We start from the raw sequence: 19,825 nt of genomic DNA, 5'->3' as shown, positions 1-19,825 counted from the left end.
ACTAGGGCTGTCAATCGATTCAAATATTTAATTTAATCCCAAATTAATTAATCGCAAATTAATCACACATTTTGTATCTGTTCAAAATGTACCTTAAAGGGAGATTTGTAAAGTATTTTATTCTCTTATCAACATGGGAGTGGGAAAATATGCTTGCTTTATGCAAATGTATGTATATGTTTATTATTGTAAATCAATCAACAACACAAAACAATGACAAATATTGTCCAGAAACCCTCACAGGTACTGCATTTAGCATAAAAAAAATGCTCAAATCTTAACATGGCAAACTCAAGCCCAACAGGCAACAACAGCTGTCAGTGTGTCAGTGTGCTGACTTGACTATGACTTGCCCAAAACTGCATGTGATTATCATAAAGTGGGCATGTCTGTAAAGGGGAGACCCATTCACATATCTTGAGTTCAGAGGTAAAGGGACCCCTTTGAAAATGGCCATGCCAGTTTTTCCTCGCCAAAATGTAGTGTAAGTCTGGAGCTTTATTTAACCTCCTTCGCAACAAGCTAGTATGGCAGTAATATAGAGTAGTTTGTACCAATGGATTCCTTATGCTTTTCTAGTTTCATATGATACCAGTATCTTCCCTCTAGCTTTAAAACTGAGCCCACTAAAGAGGTGTTAGTACATCAGTTTATGAGTGGTCTCACCTTCAGCTGGTGTAATTACATCCTCCTGCGCTGGCGGACCCACTTCTCCAGCAGCTTTGGCTCGGACGGCCACCGTGTACCCCGTGTAGGGGTTCAAACCAGTCAGAGCAAACCGTGTGTCTGCTGTGTTGTTCTCATACATATATCCTGAGACGAAGAAGAAATAAGATATTTTAGAGATTGAATCTGTCTATGCATGCGTGCAAGTTAGGTCAAGAATTAATATTTAATAACCTGCGGGTCCATAAAGGTAGAGTACGTAGGTGAATTTTCCTGTAATAATGTTGGGAGAGCTCCAGGACACGGAGATTGATCTAGACGTCATATTCGATACAAAGAATTTTTGTGGTGGATCTTCTGGGGCTGCCATACAAACACAGAAATAATCATTTTCATAAATGCAGTAAATACTGTATATGCTAATAACAGTGTAATTCACAAATAAAAACAAAAGCTACGGCCTGGTTTGCTTTTTAAGCTAGACGGAAGACCCCCAAAATTGCTTTAGTTTTCGAGTTACCCCTACCAGAAGTAAAACAAAGCACAACAATGTTTTTCATATTCTCTTAGGTCTGAAATGAAATGGATTTTTGTATAAAAATATTTTACTGCAAAAGTGATTAAATTGACAGATATTGTGACACACCCCATAAATAAAATAAGTGCAAAATAAAGCCAAGCCGAATGGGAGATGGTACACCAAAACTAATTTAATTTTTTTTACTTTTAGGCAGCTTTGGCTGTGATTGTCCCAGAAACACCACTCAGGGTTTGCTGGAATGGTGCTGAATCCAGCAACATATGATATGTAACTATAGCAGGTATGGTCAGTGGTCTACATTAAGAAATGTATGATGTGTTCCAAGCATGAATTGGGGGTAGACGGCATGTCTGCAGTCAATCGGGGCGCCCGCAGTGAAATATTTTTTATACAAGAGTCCATTTCATATGTAGGAGACCTGAGAGAATATAAAAAAAATATATTGTGCTTTGTTCTACCTCCGGTAGGGGTATCTATAGATTTTGGGTGTCTTCCCACTAACCTATCTCTTTCCACACCTGAGTCTGGCATGCGGGCCATAGTGGAGGCTATCTGTCCCTCTCCATCAGAGGTGAAGGCAGACACTTCGAATAGATAGGCGGTGTAAGGTCGTAGCTGATCAACTCCAACTGATATGGGCACACTCCAGGAGGCTGCAGGGGGCACGGCGGAGAGGGTGATGGTTGAAGACGATGCTGTTATCTCCAAGGGACTGATAGTTGCTCGGGACAGGATATCGGCAGCATCCTACACATACAAAAGGACATACACAGAGGGAACAGTATGAGAAAAAAAGGTCATTTCTAACTTTATGTTGTACACAAGGTCGGGCTTGTGCCTTGGTAGCATCTATAACCCTGACCGAAATAGAACATTTCACAACAACAGTTCAGTTAAAAAGACAGAGGGTGACGGTATAATGCAGTACGTTGCAGTGAGGCAGCGCTCCGGTCATGATGTCCTCTGCGTTGACCTCCAGCATGCGGACCGTCTGTCCAGTACGAGCGTGTTTAGCCTTGACGGCAAACTTTGTGATGAGGCCGTTGATGCGGTGCGGCAGGTACCAGGTAACCATGACGAAGGTGTGGTTCTGAGCAAACGCTGTCAAGTTGGTCACCAGGCCAGGGGCTGCAGGAAATCCACACGCAAATTAAAGTACACACACATAGACATACAATACTGTATATACATAATTACTGCTTTAGATTTTGAGATCATTATGAAAGTGGGTGTGCATGTGCATGAACACCCACGGGACTCAGCGGTCTTTTTGTATACAGATTTGCTGAAGGCTCCCACTCCACCTGGAGATATGGCTGCTACCTAAAGGGACAGAGAGAGAGAGCTGGTAGGTATTTCTTAATAATGATTAATTCATGATCCTGTCAATAGATAGTCATCAGATCCCGATTAGGTGCTCATCTCAGGCAATGATCTCAGGTGACGGTGACTCAGCGAGCCCAGTAACACGTGAACAACAACGACAGTTAACAGTATGTAAACAGACCTTTAGACTCTGAATTCCTGCCTACATATTTGATCTCCTCAAAGATTATAACAGTAATAAATCAAAATGAATGAAAAATAAATGAATAATGACGTGAAGATGAAATGCCAATTTAAGTCTGATTATCAGGCTAATGGGGAATTCATCTGAATGGACAATAATGAATGTAACTTCCAAAACTTTATCTTGAAACATCCATCTTCAGCTTTAATTCACTATATAATTATACAGGAGCACTATGAAACAGTGCATATTTACAAAAACATCAGTGTTTTTAGATTGGTAACAGGGCATTTCATTTTTTATAATTGTTTTTTAAAAATGTTTCTTCATCCAAATACTTGTAGAAAATCAACCAACAGAGGAGTATGCCCACAGAGCGAGTACAACACCCACATAGTACAGTCTAATGCAAAATGACAACATCAAAATCTACAGTCTAAAATCCCCATCGAGTTGAATCAATGCCTCTGTGAATTGGACATTTCAATGTGCACATACTGTAAGTAATAGCCTTTGGAGGACCACTGTGATGAATAAGAGTGTTCATGATATTGTCTCTACTGTATGAAAATAACCAAAACAGTGTTTTAAGTTTTTTTTGCCTACAACAATTGCACTGTAAAAAACTGTCAATTAGGGCTGGGCGACATGACCAAAATCTTCTATTCTGATATAGATAATTTCATATCTCGATAACGATATATATCACTAAATAGCATGTTTTCTGGTAATTCAATAAATAAATAGTCTATATGAAATAACCACATGGTAAAGCCTATTTTTGTATACTCCCCTGTAAATGAATGATAATTAATTAAGTGCAAAATTAACATAACAGATTCAAGTGAAATTATATAGAAAAAAACATTTGTAAATTATTTTCAGCTATACATGCTTTGTTTACATGCATGCACACAAATACCGAGTAATCAGATTAAGACAATAATTTGATTTAACTGAGTTTGATCAGATTTTCTAAGAAATTTGAGTTAGTATGTGGTTGCTATTATCAATTTAGACAACGTAATTGTATATGTCACTGATGACGCGCCGTGCTAGGTAGCAGCCTGTTGCAGCAGCTCCCGGTGTGTGTTTCGATTTTTCGTCTTTTTGTCACTTTCTTTTATTTTTCGGGTGTGTTTTTTCAACTATTTGTTTCAGTGGCTGAGCGGCAATGGCTACTTTTTGTTTTGCAACTTTTCTTGTGGTTTTACTATTAAAGAATTTCACAATTTTGGATCAATAAAGTACATCTATCTATCTATCTATCTATCTATCTATCTATCTATCTATCTATCTATCTATCTATCTCATATGTCAATATATGTTTTAATCACGTTCTATTCCACTGAAAGTCGATAAATGATCATAATGAATTATCGCCCAGCCCTGCTGTCAATACTTAAAAAATAGACAAAAAGGTGCTTTACGATAGCAGTTTGTTGCAGCGTACAGTATCTGATTTTCACCACTCAGGTAAAATTAATAACATCAATATAACATGCCTAGTCTGTCAGTTCAGCTTTGTGCATGGCTTAGTGGGCCAACACACTCACAGGTGAGATGTTGTAATACGATACATGATACACACACATACACACTCATAAGCACACACATGCACACACAAATACGGTATGTGCAGGTATAATCACGATGTGTGCCAGTCTCTCTGAGTCCATTTGTATGAAGGTCATTGTGGGTTAATGAATTCTGAAAACTAATAAGCACGATCACATTCAAGCTCTGTGACAACAGACAGTGGAAAGAGCCACGGCTGATCCATAGATCTGTTTACCTGATTAATAATGCAATCAGGATCAATTACCAGTATTCAGCCAGATCAAGAGAATGGTCTGGTCCAGTGGGATCTGTCCACATGATAATACACGGGGACAGTTTCCAGGAATATGTTTGTTACACTAAGATTGATGGTAAAATATCAATATTTAGCTAAATATTTTACTCCCATACCCAACAGTAATATCCTTGTGATTTGGTCCTTTATATTTAGGAGGGATTTTATACTATTGTTTTGATGTTTGATGTATGTTTATTCCACTTGTTTTGTGTCTCAGTGTGTTTATGTGATGTGAGTAAATTCCTATCAGCTACCCTGTAATGGCAATAAAGTTTTGAATCTTGAATTGTGTATCCTACCTGAATGAGGTATGTAGAGCCTGAGGTGAAGTCAGTGATCAGGGTCTCTGGTGTGTCCATCAACATGGTCACCTGTGTGAAGTTGGGGTCGGGGTAGGGACACACCTCCTTGTACCTACAGAGAGAAATCAATTTTCAAGATCATCATCTCCCAGCTCATATTATACATCTATGTACAGTATGGGGCTGGATGAAGGACTCAACGGTCTATAGATTCAGGTGTACAACTGCCAGTGGTGGAAAGTAACTAAGAACATTTACTCAACAACTGTATTCAAGCACAGTTTTAAAAGGTACTTTGAGTATTTCCATTTCATCCTACCTCTAGTCCATTATATTTTAGAGAGAAATATTGTAATTTTTGCAGTTTTGTTTTCATACAAAACTTGGATTTAGCTCTTTAAATCTAATGCTTTGTCCAGTGAAAGAAATGTCGCATCCATCCATTTTAAACTAGAATTGATGATAATCTTTTCATAAAAACAATTAAAAAAAATATGCCAGTGCTGTCCATCTGTTTTCAATACAAATCAACTTGTTTCAATAAACTCCTTTAAAGAAGTTGATTTAAATCAAACACAGGTTGAAATATTCTTATTGTACGGTACAAAATAAGTTTGTGTATCACACTATGCTGCTCACACATTAATGCATCAGTGATAATAATCCTATGACACAATGAAAGGGGCCATTTGGCATAGCAATTACTTTTGGTACTTTAAGTATATTTTGCTGATAATACTACTACTAATACAATATTGAATACAAGACTTTAACTTGTAATAAAATATTTTTAAATTGTAGTATTACTACTTTTACTCAAGTAAAGGATTTGAATACTTTTTCCACCCCTGAAAATTGTACATCAATGGAGTCATTCCCATGCATGTAATGAATACAAGTCTCAGTTGTGCAATACACATAGATGCCTACTTTACATAGAAACCAAGAGCATATACTGTAGTTTATAAAATGTTACACAAAATTTATATTTCACAACACACTATAATATATATATACATTTATCTTTGCGTTATTTCTTTCCTATATTTACTGCCATTGATTTGTATATTTTGTAATTGTATATTTGATATTCTCATGATGACTCAGCACCTGATTGGCGGTTGCCAATTTGATATTCTCATGATGACTCAGCACCTGATTGGCTGGTTGCCAATTTAAGAATTTCAGTGGACCCATGCCAGTATACCAACATAAATGTTGAACCACAGTTTTCCAAGTAGACAACAGAAGAATTACCTGATGATGTATCCCTCAATATTGGAATTGATTGGATCGGATAGAGGCATGTCCCAGTTGAGAAGAATACCATTAGAGCCCACGGGCTCTCCTTCTAGGTCGAAAGGTGTACCAGGATCTGGAGGAGAAGAAGAAGAAGGGAAGTGTGTGAAGGAGAGGAAAGAAGACTGTCTCTTTCCACATCTCATCTTTTCACTCTATGTTTTCAACACCATCAATACAGCAAACATCCAATACTGGATGTTTTGGTAAATAACAACTTCTATATATCAGAACTCAACAGAAGAAAGTACCAGAGTCATTTAAAGAATAGTGTTATTGTCTGTGGGCGAGTGATCCTCGAGTGTGCGTGTGTGTGTGTGTGTGTGAGTGTGTTTTAGGCCAAACTCTGATGAATAAGGCCTCACACAGCAGTGGCATTTCACTGACATTCACTGCAGACCCATTCATCCTGCGATTCAAAAGCCCGGGCTTAAGTTACCTAAGAGGAATTAAACAGGGAAGGGAGTATACCCCCCTATCCCTTCTACACACACACACACACACACACGCACACACACACACATACACACTAACACACATCACTCCCTCAGTGTGTGTGTGTGTGTGTGTGTGTGTGTGTGTGCGTGTGTGCGCGCCTGTGCTATACAGGGACTGAATTAAACAGCAGAGGGCAGACGAGAACTTCATGACACTTTAACACCCCAAAACAAAACCCATCTAAACAACAACAAACAGTGTGTGTGTGTGTATGTGTTTGTGTGCACGTCTCACCACTCTCATTAGTATTGATCATGCGGCTGACTCCAGGGCTGATGTTGGAGGAGGAGGCTGCTGTGACCGTTACACTGTATTGTGTCTCTGGACTGACATTCACCACATCAGCCTGTGAAAACAGAGAAACACAGACACCTGGTCACAACATTCACACACAAGACCAACTAGCTCGTCACTAATATACTGTAGATCAGTGGTTCCACTACAGCTGAAGTATCTCTTCATCAACACCACTGTCATGTTCCAAATGTGTTTTGTTTAATTGATTTTAAACTGGATGTTACTTAACACTGTTAATTATAAAAAAAGGAGTGTATATTGCTATATAAAATATAAGTAAATGGGAAAAATTGCCCTTCACACTTTCCTAAAGGCCAAGGTAACGTCTTCCCATTGCTTGTTTTGTCAATTATTTGTTATTTCTGGTTTTGGCAACAGTCCAAACCTCAGATATTCTGTTTATCATCACATAAGACAGAAAAAAAGCATAAAATCTTCATGTTGCAAACTTGAAACTAGATAATTTTAGGTAATTCTACATTTCAATGCTTGAAAAAAAAATTGCCGATTAATTTTCTGTGAATCAGGTAATTCTTTCATAACTATTGAAGTATTTATTTTACTCCTAAACAGAAATATATGTTTTTTTGTTTTTTTTAACCTATTCATAATTTCTATATTTTTTCAAATTGGCTACTCTACCATTTTCCTAGTAGGGGTGGGAATCACCAGAGGCCCCACGATAAGATATTATCACCGTCACGATACGATCTTGTTGTGATTTTTAAACACGTTGCGATATGATATGTTGTGTAGATATATTGTGATTTATTACCTTTTTTCAACTGCAAATTATGCAGTTTGTCAACGTCTGTTTTATCTAATAAGATACAGTTTTTACTCTGCTCATCTCAGAGTTTTCATTCACATATCTTGAGGTCAGATTTAGCGTAACTTTGGAGCGTTATTTAGCGTTCTTCCCAACAAACTAACATGACATAGCTCTCTAGTTTTTAAGACTGAGCCAACATTGCCACCCCTATTTCCTAGTACCCGACAACTACAACTGCAGAAGTATTCATGTACACATACCCCTGGTTGGCAATCACTACCATAGAGCATTTTAGTAAAATACAGTAAACAAATCTCCCAAAATGAAATCAAGAAAATATCTAAATTACTTTGCAAAAATCTGCAGTAACCCTAAAGGCACTCAGCAATCTGTTATTTTATCATGCAGCCTACTAAAGAATCACCACAGCTCTATTTGAAGAGGAACCGTACATCTTCAGCCATCTGTATCCATATGAAGGTGGATGGTTGTGAATAGATGACAGCTTGTGGTTGCACTTGTTTGTATCTTTATATGTCTGCGTGACAGAAGAATGGTGTTGCCGGTCTTTTTGCTTAATGTGTGTTGCAGCCAACATTTGCACCAGTGACATCAGCATGTTTGAATGGCAATGAGTCACACTAATACTGTAGACTACCTTATTTTACCTCCCAGTAATATGACCAAGCATTTTGCGAGCACAGTCTGGTGTTAGGTGTTAATATACTCAGATATACAGAACTTTAATATTCATGCAGAGCAATGCCAGATATTGAGTGTTGAATTCTTACCTGTGAGTGTACCTGTCCCAAGCAGAGTGTGAGCAGCAGGATGAGTGAGAAGGCGGCCATGCCGGGTGGCAGAGTTAGCTTTAGTTTAGACACAGCAGGTTAGGGGCCTCGCCACTAAAGCTGCATCCAGTGTTAGTGCACAATTGTTAGCAGTGGTCCTTAGCAATGGTCTACAGGTAATCCACTGAGCTGAACAGGAATAACTCCAGGTCTAGGAGCTGGTTAGTGGCATGAGTAAAGGTCACGGGGTCAGCTGTCCAGGTATTGGATATTAACGGCGTTTGATCTTGAGGTATTCCAAAATGTTTGAGGCTAACCAGGGCGAGCAGTGGGTCCTCTCATTAGCACAAGGCTAACGTTCTCCCTCTGGTCTCTCTCTCTCTCTCTCTCTCTCTCTAAGGAGAGCTGATTAAGCAAATGAATGATTCAGGGTTGAGCTCATGACGCAAACTTAATAAATAATGAGATCTATTACTCAACTCTGTGCTCTGAGTGCTCTGTATGTGTGGGGTGTAAGGTTACATTTTGGGGGGGTATCTGACACCTGGCAGCCGGGATGAGTCCGCCGCATGGGGCGGGATTTGGTTAAATGGGAGAAGCGATAATGCCCAAGTCTAGAGCTCTACAATGCCAGGCCTCCCTGCTTTTTTAACTGTTCTTCATAACACTGCATTGATACATAAAAGTCTGACCTGGCCCAGTTGTTCCGGCCTCTCCAAGATCCACCCGGGCGCCTCGGCCCTCAGGGACCAACCAATGATATCTTTCAAGAGCATTGTTGCCACTTCTTTTTCTGGCTAGTGTGATTGTAGTTCACTGGCTTGTCCTTTGCTATATCAGTTTTTTTTTTTTTTAATGTCAATCACTTGTAATGCACTATTTGTTTTCACTTTGCCCACTTGTATTGCACTTTAACTTAAAAAGTAATAAATAAAAAAATAAAAAAATAACACTGCATTGATGGTATTTAGGTGAACTGTACTGCCCCTCCAATCGTCTAGAATGAGTTTATTAGGTGTAAAGTTAGAGATGCTCTTGTTATTGCGTCTAAGCAGTGTGTGTTTCATTGATTATGTGTCTGTACCTGAATGTATCCGTCACGTGCAGGGTGCACTGTGACTTCTCCCTCATTTGGTAGCAGGTTGACTTGGTAATGATCCACACATCCCGCCGCCTGCTCCCAACGTAACGAGAATGCACGTGCAGACACATTCACAACCCGCACTCCTCGCACACGGGCTGGCACTCATGAAGGACATGAAAGGGAGAAATGGAGTCAGAGAGGTGGAGGACATTGCAGTAATTCAATGAAAAGGCGACAGGTGATAACAATGGTGGTGTTTTAGCCCTTGTGACATCATCTACCTGTGGTTACAGTCAGAGAGGCAGCGCTCCCCGCTGTCACTCCTCTCACTCTCTCGGCGCTCACGTTGTAGCTGCAGCCGTCCACCAGCCCTGTAACCACGGCAACCCGCTCCTCCTTGGGCACAGTGAGTGTGTTTGTGACTGAGGTGTTGGCCACAGTGACTCTGTGAATGTCAAACTCTCCAAACGCACTGTCCCAGCTCACAGAGACAGAAGAAGAGTTCATGTGGCCTAGATGAAGGGCGCATAATCCTGCTGGGCCTGAAAAAAAAACAGTTTTAGTTTAGTTTTCATCTCTTAGGCCACTATTTAATTATTCATTTTTGTGTGTTACGAGGGCATTATGCTCTAAGTAAGGGCAATGAGAGACCCGGATTCTTTCACAACAATGACCGGCTCGCTGTACATTATCCCGCTTATTACACAGCTACTTACTTAAGAAATCAATATTTTGACACAAAAACGGTCCACCAGAGCTGTGCCCATAGCAACAGTCTGTTATACATAGCAACGGTCTGTTATAGAGAAATTATAGACCACAGAACGCCGCAATTGACCAATCAGAATCGAGTATTAAACACAGCCGTGTAATCACTGAGGAATAATCAACAGCTTTTTCTATCGTGACAGGCTTTTCTGAAATACTGTACAGAATTTAGGCCCGTCTGTTTCTGTACAGGTATGTGTGTGTGTGTGTCTGTATGTATGAGTGTCTCTTACGTGTGCTGAACTCTCTGTGGACCGCCTGACTGGTGTCTGAGCCCAGCACACTCTGGATGCTGACACTGTAGTCTGACCCCGGGATCAAATCCCTGATCTCATAACGTGTGCCCCGGACAAGCACCTCACTCCATGATTTCCTGTCTGAAGATCGCAGGCCAAAAGCAAGCTGGGAAAAACAAAAAGAAACCTTCAGAGTACTTTTCGAGGCTTTACAAAACCCAATTCAAGTTCCAATTACTGGCCACAGTCAATTACATGACACTTTTTTGCTTTACCAATCCTCTATATCTACTAATGTCTCATTTATTTCTGTTAATGTGGGTTTGTATTGTGCGTGCCTGTAATGTGCTTGGTCATTCTTCTTGGTCGTGGCTCTACGGAGGTCATGCATCTTTAAAAGGGTTGGTAACCAAATCTGTGGTGTGCCGACAACGGTTGCTAAGTAACCAACAGGTGACTGCAGAACCTGACGCAAGTGTCCTGCTTCGAGTACTGTGCGTGTTTTTTATGATATCATCTTCCAGCCTAGTTTTTTCTCCAGTGTTTCTCTTTTGTTTCCCAGCCTTATTGTCTCCTGTGTGTTTTCCTTGTCTGTCTTCTCTATTGGCAGGTGGGCGTGGTCTCTCCTCTCCTCCTCCGGGGCGGTTGCTGATTCCAATCAGCCTATCAATCTACAACTCTGCAGTATATCTACCCCGGTTTTCCTTCAAGACGTCGCCAGATCGTTCCGTCACCCTCAGTGGTAGTCAAACGTATTCGGGCCTACTTACCTCGTGTACCTCTTGCTTTGACTTTTTGATCCTGTGTAACGCTGCTCTCTTCTGTTCAGGTCTACCTGCCTGCCAGCAGCCTCCGCTCCATCTCCCTGCTACTTACCTGCCTGCTCACTCTCCGACGCCATTCCCCTTCCCCTGATCACAATAAAATTCACCTTACCCTGGAGCTCCTTCCACGTGCCCCCATTTGCCCCCTCCTCCTCTCAAAGACACAAGCCGTGTCAAGCCGGACACCCCAAACCCCAGCCCCTTTAAAGGAACATTATTTTCTATAATAAATTCCTTTTTTCCTTACCTTCTGTCTGTGTGCTGCATTTCAGTCCACGTGTTGACCCAGTTATAACAGTGTGTAAGACAAACAAGGACGCACATCTGTCTGGACGTTACTATTGGGGTGCCAACATATCATTTCTGTCTCTCATTCTGTGATTACTTAGAACTGAACAGATGCAGTAGGTTTCATGTCTTACCTTGTAGCCCTCCACCTGTCCTGGTGGTGGTCTCCAGGTGACGAACACAGACGTCACTACCTGCTCTGAAAGAGCCACTTCCTGTGGCACCTCTGGGACTGGAGACAAGACTCCCATTAATATGTGACACCATGCACTCACTCATAAGCATCTGTCACTCTGGGTCACTATGTCACTCATATGGATACAGGTAGGAGGTGAACTTTTTGCATACTTTATGGGTTCACTTTGAACCAGCAGGGGGAGATACTTATACAATAACATGAATATATTCTTTAGTACATTTTACATGTGTAAAATTAAAGGATAATCAGCATTATTATTGTAAAAAGACACATAACTTCTCTTTTCTGTCATAAATACTGCAGTTATACTGTAAATTTCTAGAAATATTTGTATTTTATATTTACTTATTTGCACTGTGGTTATATACTGTATGTCTTAATGCAAATATTTGTACATATTTCTCATATTCTTATTTATTTATATTATTTATTTATATTTCTCTACATATATTGTGTTATATATTGTAGCATTATGTACATGATTTAAATGTTACATACTCCTTTATTTCTATTTTCTTACATTTGTTTATGTTTATATAAGAGCAATTGTAACGCCCCAATTTCCCCCCGGGGATCAATAAAGTATTTCTGTTTCTGATTTTAGCTGCTCCCTCTAAGCTTCACAGCTTGTGCTCTGATTTCTATTTTGACAATGATTTATTTCAAACGACCATCCTACTTTTACACATTATTGTAATAAACTCTTATCAGTTAAGTGAACTAAGGCTGAAAGCAAGTACAGATAAAAAAAAATAATTTCCTTCCTTGTCTCGCATGGTTAACATGGGAACCTGCACTCATCTATATTTTCTTTATAATCTTACTTTCTTAATCTAATATGTATTTTAAGTTGTATTTGCATATTTCTGCTCTCTGGTAATTCGTCTCCTGCTACATTCATTTTGTAATCCAAATCATTTTATCTCCTTCTCTCCCTCCCACACACATGCAAAGGTGGGCACACACAGAACCAATATTTGGTGCTGGGTTCTGTCTTAAACTCTTAAAAACTTACTAGTATGGAGGATCATAGTAGCAGGTTGACTCCTTCTTTCCCCGCGTGTGCTAATCACTTCAATTGTGTATTGGCTTCCATAAGCGAGGCCTTCAAAGCTGTAAGATCTGTGGACACACACAGCTCTAGCAGTCAGTGTATCTAAGGACAAGCTTTGAGTAATCCATGTGGCACTCAGTCGTTGTTGTTATAAAAAGAAAGTTTTGATCTGGTAATTATAATTCCAGTCTCAGAAAACTGTAATCATTTGTGTACTGGCTGACAAGAGTGAGACTGACCTGGTCTCCTGATGAGAAATGATCAGCTCTTGGCTGGATGTTCTGTTTTTGATTGACAGGATGAGTCCGCTCGCAACTCCCCTGACCGTACTCCAGCGAATGCATATGGATGATGTGGTTTTATTGACAAGAGACACTTCCACTGGGCTGGGAGCTGGCATATAAAAAAACATTACACATAGTTAGTTAGAATAGAGAGATTGAGCGAGAAGTGTGTGTATATGTGTGTGTGTGTGTGTGTGTGTGTTACCTGCAGTGATGTTGATGGTGACAGGGGAACTGTCTGTGAAGGACTCCTTCTCTGTTCGTACTGCAAAGTGGTAGAGTTTGCCTGGAGTCAGACTAGAAAACGTTGCACTCTGATTGAACACCTTCTGCACCTGTAGCATACAAATGATATAACCAAAGAGCCTTATCATAATTCTTGAGGCCCTGACACACCAAGCCGACGGTCGGATAATTTGTGGCCATCGGTGAACGTCCTTCAGCCTAGTTTTTGCGGTGTGTCCCGCACCGTCGGCTCTAGTTTGCCCGTGATAGTTTCTTTTGGCAGATTCAGCATGTTGAATGACCGTCTGTGGGAGAAATCACTCTAATTGGCTGTTCAGCTGCAGCAATTCGGTGCACTAGAACAGAAACAGAAGTGAGGAAAGCGAGCAAACAAGTAAAGTCAAGAGGGCAAACACAAGGCTGCTTTCATTTTTCATCTTCATCTCGTCTGATCATTCCAATGCATGGATGTTTTCACAACGACTTGACCATCTGCAATGAAGCTAAGTGGTGAGTGAGAGTGGTGTGAAAATGGCAAACAACGCTTTGTTTCATGTACATATCATAACAACAGCTTGTATATCCGCAGTACTCGGTCTTCTGGTTTACCCTTTTGAATGACAAATACAGACTACCACCACCTGCTGATGTGGAGTTATTTCCTCTCACGCAGGCGCAGAACGTACGTGGTAGTTGGCAGTCGGCTTTAGTCTTTGCGGTGTGTTTGTGTGCAACTTTTTGGCCAAGACAAAGGCGACGTGAGGCAACTCAACTGGTGGCCTTCATCGCTGCTAGTTCTTTGATGTCGGGTTGTCTGGGCCTTTACTGTGACAGCATTAGTTAGAGGGGAGGTTAAAATTACTCCAGAAGATCTCTGTTTCGTTCTCTTTGGCGGCACCTATGGCGATAAGCGGTAATTGCAGGTACGTTTTTGGATCTCACTTCCCAGAGATCCAAACAGCTTGGCCTTTTCCGGAAATGTCACCACAGACACCCAGTTCATAATACTGAAAATGTAAAGGCTTTCATCAGTGTGAAAAAGGCTCTCAATCACCATTGTGTTACCTCATTCGGCGAATGATAGTGACTTGACATTTATTTAAATGAAAATCTTCGAGATTACTACTTCAATGTTTGATACATAAAATCATGCCAACTGCTGGTCACCATGAATCTCAAGGAGATTTGTTTTTTGTGCTTACCATGTGTGAATGGTTGCAGTTGAGGCAGATGACCTCGTAGCTGTGAGCTTGTCCTTGTGCTGGATCCCAAAGCAGCTCTATGGATGAATCTGTCACCACACCTTCCCTCACTCTGTTAGGAGGAGCCAGACCTAAAATCACAAACCATATCCCACAAACCTCACTGTAATTATTCCGCTAACATGCTGAGAATACTAATTAACTTGTAACTGGCTGGGGATGCTTTAAAAACTTGGGGATTATGTGATGGTACCTAATTTATACTTAAAAAAAGAGCTGAATCATTGCAGTAATAATGAAATGAATGTGTTTTACCAAAAAATGCAGACATCACACTCATTAACAGTTCTAATAAATTATAATAAAACAGGATAAAAGACACCACATACTGTACATGTCTGTATCATTTTGTCTTAAATACAGATGTAAAGATGATATTAATCCTGCTCTTCAGGCCACCTTGTTTCGATTTTGAATTTTCGGAGCAAAGTCAGAAAAAAAAAGCTCAGCCACATCAATGCTACGCCTCGATTTTGGGTTTGCCACAAAGGGATCTGTCTGATTTAAGAAGCACACTGGCTCATAACAAGATACCATATCTATCATACAATATTTAACATCTGTCTTCTCTTCTGAGGCCTGACCTAAATGGTGTTGATTTTGGTAATCAATCTGTAATAGATGGAAGATGTGAACAATTACTTTTAATTGATGCCAAATGAGAGTAGCTACAGCAGTGCAATCGTGAAGAGGAAAAGTGATGAGCCCTTCGCCAGATTACAATACAATAAAGAAGGACCGACTATTAAAATGGATATCAGCCCAAATGTTTATGCTGACACCTTCATGCTAGAAGCATTTTGAATGTGTCTGCTGCCACTGGCAATATGACTAGTACGTGCTTTAGTATGTACTAGTATTAGCAGAGTTAACTCACTTGTTCTAACGGGACGGGTGTAGTAAGGTGGTCCCATCTGCGTTCGGCTTGTGCTGTACACAACGAGCTGGTGCTCTGATCCTGGACTGAGGTTGCTCAGGGTTATGATATGAACACCAGGAGGGAGGGAGTACCAGTCGCATGTGCTCCCACACAATCCCTCACACACACTGTCACACACTTCTGGACATACACACACTTTCACCCCGTCAATCAGACCCAGCTGTGGACGCTGGATGTACAGTGCTGAGGTCGTGCCCACTGAAAGAGGGACTGCTACCTGAACTGGCATTGGATCTACACATACAGAGAGAGAAAGAGAGACAAAGATAGTTTACTAAATGACTAGTATAGTAGAAATGTCAACATTGTTAAAGGATAGGTTCACAATTTTTCAAATCAGGTGCCCATATGAACATTGAAACATGTTTTGATTGCTGTAATCATTCCCCCTGTCCATACTGGCCATGGGGGACTAATCTGCAGTCCTCCTTCTGTCTGTGTATTAAAAAGTTTATCTTTTCCAAATTGGTAAAATGAAGTTACAGCCTGTTTAGTACAAAATCCCCTCTTTTTGTTACCATCCTTCCCCTGAAACTCAACAGGGAAACACTGGCTGGGGAAACACAAAGAAGGAATTTTATTCTAAAAAGTAAAAGCTATAACTTTACTCGATAGCCAGTGGCTACCACAGACTACTGAGGCCTCATTTTATCTTCAGCTAAAGTTTGTGTTCAAAACTTGTGCACAAAGCACAAAGACTGTGGGTTTTGTCCCCCAACACTTGCAATGAAACCACATTTTGAAGAAGAATTATTACAGCAAGAAAAACTTGTATTAATGTTCATATGGGCACCATGTTGACAATTGCTTTAAGACAGACTTGAAAAATTGTGATCTTTAAAGGCGGTATTGTTGTTTCTCTTACTTGTGGTGTGTGTGATTCTGATCCTCTTGCTCCTGTCCTTTCCCCTCAGTGAGACCACTCCAACTTCATAAGTCTGGCCTGGAGTAGATGTGCCCAAATTAACACACACAGACTCATTTACCCAGAGTGCACCAGGACTGGACTGGTTTATCCACAGTGAGACTGGAGTGGGATAAATGAGTGGTTGGGATGTGATATAATAACCATCTGATGGGTCATCAGGAGGTGAACTGGTCCAGCAGGCTGTCAGATTTCCTGTCGTGCTCAATACCACAAGACCGCTAGGGGCCCTCACCGCTAAGAGGCACAAGAGGAGAACGTTATTTTGTTGTCAGCTATCGTAGGTCAAAGCACAGTTATCTGTATAACACAATTATGTATCTACATAACCCAATTTTACAAAATTACATACTGTAAATTTTAAAACACCTCCAACTTATCTTTGGTTAACAAAATAGATAGCAAAGTCCCATTTATGCAAACTATACTAAATAGACACCATGCAAAAAAAAATCGAAAAAGAAGGGAAATGTTATCCCCTTAATAACAGTGAGAAAAATAAGTGTAATTAATACTGTTGATCACAAATGTATCTAGCAAAATGGCCATAACAGCAAGGATCAAGCAAACGAAATTAAACAAGTTGATTTTTAGACTGCCGCGATTAATCTATTGGTCGTCGACTATTAGATTAATTGCCAACTATTTTGATAATCGATTACTCGGTTTGAGTATTTTTTTAAGGAAAAAAAGTCTCAATTCTCTGATTCCAGCTTCTTAAATGTGAATATTTTCTGATTTCTTTACTCCTCTGCAACAGTAATCTGAATATCTTTGAGTTGTGGACAAAACAATACATTTGAGGACGTCATCTTAGGCTTTGGGAAACACTGATCGACATTTTTATAGACCAAACAACTCAGCGATTAATTGAGAAAATAATGGACAAATTAATCGACAATGAAAATAAGGTGGTGTTGTCTCCCAGAACTAAAGACGCTTGTCAGATTAACAGCAAAATGTCTTCACAATCAAAAATCCAGTAAAATCTCAGATGGTATTGTACTGTCTGGTTGAATAAAATGATCTGCAGTGGCAATAACCTGACTTTCATGTGATTGGGACATTCTCATTTGTATATTTTACCCTAATTTTCATCACTTCTAGATTTCCCAGAAATTGAAATGAACCGTTTTGACATGTAACAGCAAGGAACTCAAGTGTAAATAATACAATCTATTATGTCTGAATTCCATTTAATTGCCTGTTTCAGGGTCTTGGTATTGTGGATGCTGGCTCACTCTCACCCTTTCATGTCTTACTGGGACACTTGAATGGAACAGAGGCATCACTAATGTTATAGCTACTATGACAAGTCAAAATGCCTGCTGTGAAAAAGGACTGTGACATGCTTACCAGTCTGTACAGTCACAGGCGCTTGTCCACAGCTCTCGATCCAATGCTGGGTGACGGTGTAAACTTCAACCCTGTATTTCCTGTAAGACTCCAGCCCTCCAATCACAGCAGTGTATGACTGCAGCCCACCGGACTCAGATAACCTGGAGATGTTGCTCATTCCAACTATGCTCTCTTGTCCTGAAGACATGTCCACATAGCGCACAACAAATGTCCATCCAACCTTTAACTGTGCATCTGTCAGCATCCAGTGGACACTAATCTGACTGACGGTAACGGGGCCGACGGTGATATTTTGAGGAGGAAGAGGTCCTGTAAGAAAGAGAACATAAACCTTTGTAGTTACATCTGTTAGCACAAGATGTTGCTTATGTGTGTGTGACAGGTTGTCAGCAGACTCACTAGTGTACGCAGTCCGTGTTTGTCCCAAGCTCCAGGTGGAGCCAGCAGGATGAGAGGCTCGAAGGGTGAAAGAGTAGACGCTCCCTGGAGACAAACCTGCCACTGTTACCCCTCTGGAGGAGAGGGAAATGGGGACCCTGACAATTTTTTTAAAACTGCTCTGGCCCTGTGTCCCCTTTCTGTCCTTTAACTTCCTGCTTCTCTCTTCTTCACCTTGACCCGACTCTCCATCTTCCTCCTCTTGGTACTGGAGGAATATCTCAAAAGATGAAAGATTAAGAGAGTTGAAGGGTGAGAGGTCACTCCAACGAAGCTCCACATGTTGCTCTGTTACCTGAGCCAGGTCAAAGGAGAATGAGGCAGGGACTAGAGGAGCTGTGAAAGAGGGAGAAGCAGAGTAACATCATAGCCACTTGAGAAGGAAATGAGAGAAAGAATTAATATGGTTTGGGTTAACTGGTAAGTGTTTTGCATTACTTATTTATCCTGAGATTGAGGGTAAAGAGTTGTGATGTAGCAAAATTAGAAAAAAATATGTATTTTATAAAAGTGCATTGATCATTTTAACAAGTGATATTTTAAGGATGACTCCTCAAATTGTCAAATAATGTATGAGCAGTAAATGTTGTGGTTCATAAAGGTATATTACACAGGTTATTTACTCTGGCAGTGGCAGATGAAGGGTAAGGGGATGTTACAGAAGAATGGAGTGAGAAAGTATCCTGGCCCCGTGGCATTCCTCTGAAGGGCAAAACAGTCCGTCTGATTGGCTGGCAGTAATGACATCATAGTGTTTGTCGAGTTAGAGGCTGAGCCATCGGACCAGAGAGGACGCCCCTCCTCCTGTGGGAGTGACAGAAATGAGAGACATTATTCACTGTACCGTACACACATGACAGACATCAGCAGCTCACTGTCATTAGAGTGAAAGTATCAAAAACAAAACTCCTCTTTGAGGAGCAACTGTTGAGAAAGTAAAAATCACATTCACCTGTGCTTTTACTGGTCTATGATTTTGGAACAGAGGATATACCCCAATATGTCAAGGCCTATTGAAGGGGGCTGGGACACGGGCGGACACGGGTCTTGGGGTATGGGGTATGACACATGCGCAGTGTAACTGAAGCTGCAATTGTGCGTTGCGATTGGCTCAATTTCGGCGAGTTCAGACCAGATTTTACCGCGCATGTGTTGTACCCCAAAGATATGACACGCTGATGACGCGTGACCCATCCTCTTTCAATAGGCCCTGCAATATGTAAGGACCTCACTGCAGGCTTTGGTCAAGGCAGCCCAAGAGAAAACTCATTTTGTCTAGATTTGAGTTTTAAAATGTTATAATAATTTGTATCTATCTGTATTTTCTTACACAATTCTGCTAAATCATGAAAAGAAATTCTGCAGAAAGTATCAACATGTTTTACCTCATTTTCTAAGTATATTC

The 19,825-nt window shown here is 40.5% G+C and overlaps 1 protein-coding gene across 7 annotated transcripts in view; it reads right to left on the bottom strand.

Annotated features, from left to right (window-relative positions):
• ptprq (protein tyrosine phosphatase receptor type Q) overlaps positions 1 to 19,825 on the bottom strand; it is a 50,425-nt gene that overhangs the window by 26,148 nt on the left and 4,452 nt on the right. For 6 of the 7 annotated variants that reach the window (XM_074633070.1, XM_074633073.1, XM_074633072.1 and 3 more), the window contains 21 exons: positions 19,044 to 19,224; positions 18,382 to 18,756; positions 17,980 to 18,291; positions 16,564 to 16,860; positions 15,636 to 15,932; positions 14,699 to 14,829; positions 13,477 to 13,606; positions 13,227 to 13,380; positions 12,949 to 13,055; positions 11,869 to 11,966; positions 10,620 to 10,788; positions 9,900 to 10,160; positions 9,619 to 9,779; positions 6,909 to 7,020; positions 6,135 to 6,252; positions 4,875 to 4,989; positions 2,461 to 2,530; positions 2,136 to 2,335; positions 1,726 to 1,954; positions 901 to 1,029; positions 667 to 813 (listed from right to left, as the gene is read on the bottom strand). In XM_074633070.1, coding sequence (XP_074489171.1) covers positions 667 to 813; positions 901 to 1,029; positions 1,726 to 1,954; positions 2,136 to 2,335; positions 2,461 to 2,530; positions 4,875 to 4,989; positions 6,135 to 6,252; positions 6,909 to 7,020; positions 9,619 to 9,779; positions 9,900 to 10,160; positions 10,620 to 10,788; positions 11,869 to 11,966; positions 12,949 to 13,055; positions 13,227 to 13,380; positions 13,477 to 13,606; positions 14,699 to 14,829; positions 15,636 to 15,932; positions 16,564 to 16,860; positions 17,980 to 18,291; positions 18,382 to 18,756; positions 19,044 to 19,224 — 3,793 coding nt within the window. The remainder of the gene's footprint in view (positions 1 to 666; positions 814 to 900; positions 1,030 to 1,725; positions 1,955 to 2,135; positions 2,336 to 2,460; positions 2,531 to 4,874; positions 4,990 to 6,134; positions 6,253 to 6,908; positions 7,021 to 9,618; positions 9,780 to 9,899; positions 10,161 to 10,619; positions 10,789 to 11,868; positions 11,967 to 12,948; positions 13,056 to 13,226; positions 13,381 to 13,476; positions 13,607 to 14,698; positions 14,830 to 15,635; positions 15,933 to 16,563; positions 16,861 to 17,979; positions 18,292 to 18,381; positions 18,757 to 19,043; positions 19,225 to 19,825) is intronic. The other variant, XM_074633071.1, reaches the window with a different exon arrangement.

Source organism: Sebastes fasciatus, chromosome 4 (assembly GCF_043250625.1).
Source record: "Sebastes fasciatus isolate fSebFas1 chromosome 4, fSebFas1.pri, whole genome shotgun sequence".
NCBI classification, from domain to species: domain Eukaryota; kingdom Metazoa; phylum Chordata; class Actinopteri; order Perciformes; family Sebastidae; genus Sebastes; species Sebastes fasciatus.
The sequence above is the reverse complement of the archived record's forward strand: the minus strand, read 5'-3'. Positions and strand labels throughout refer to the sequence as shown.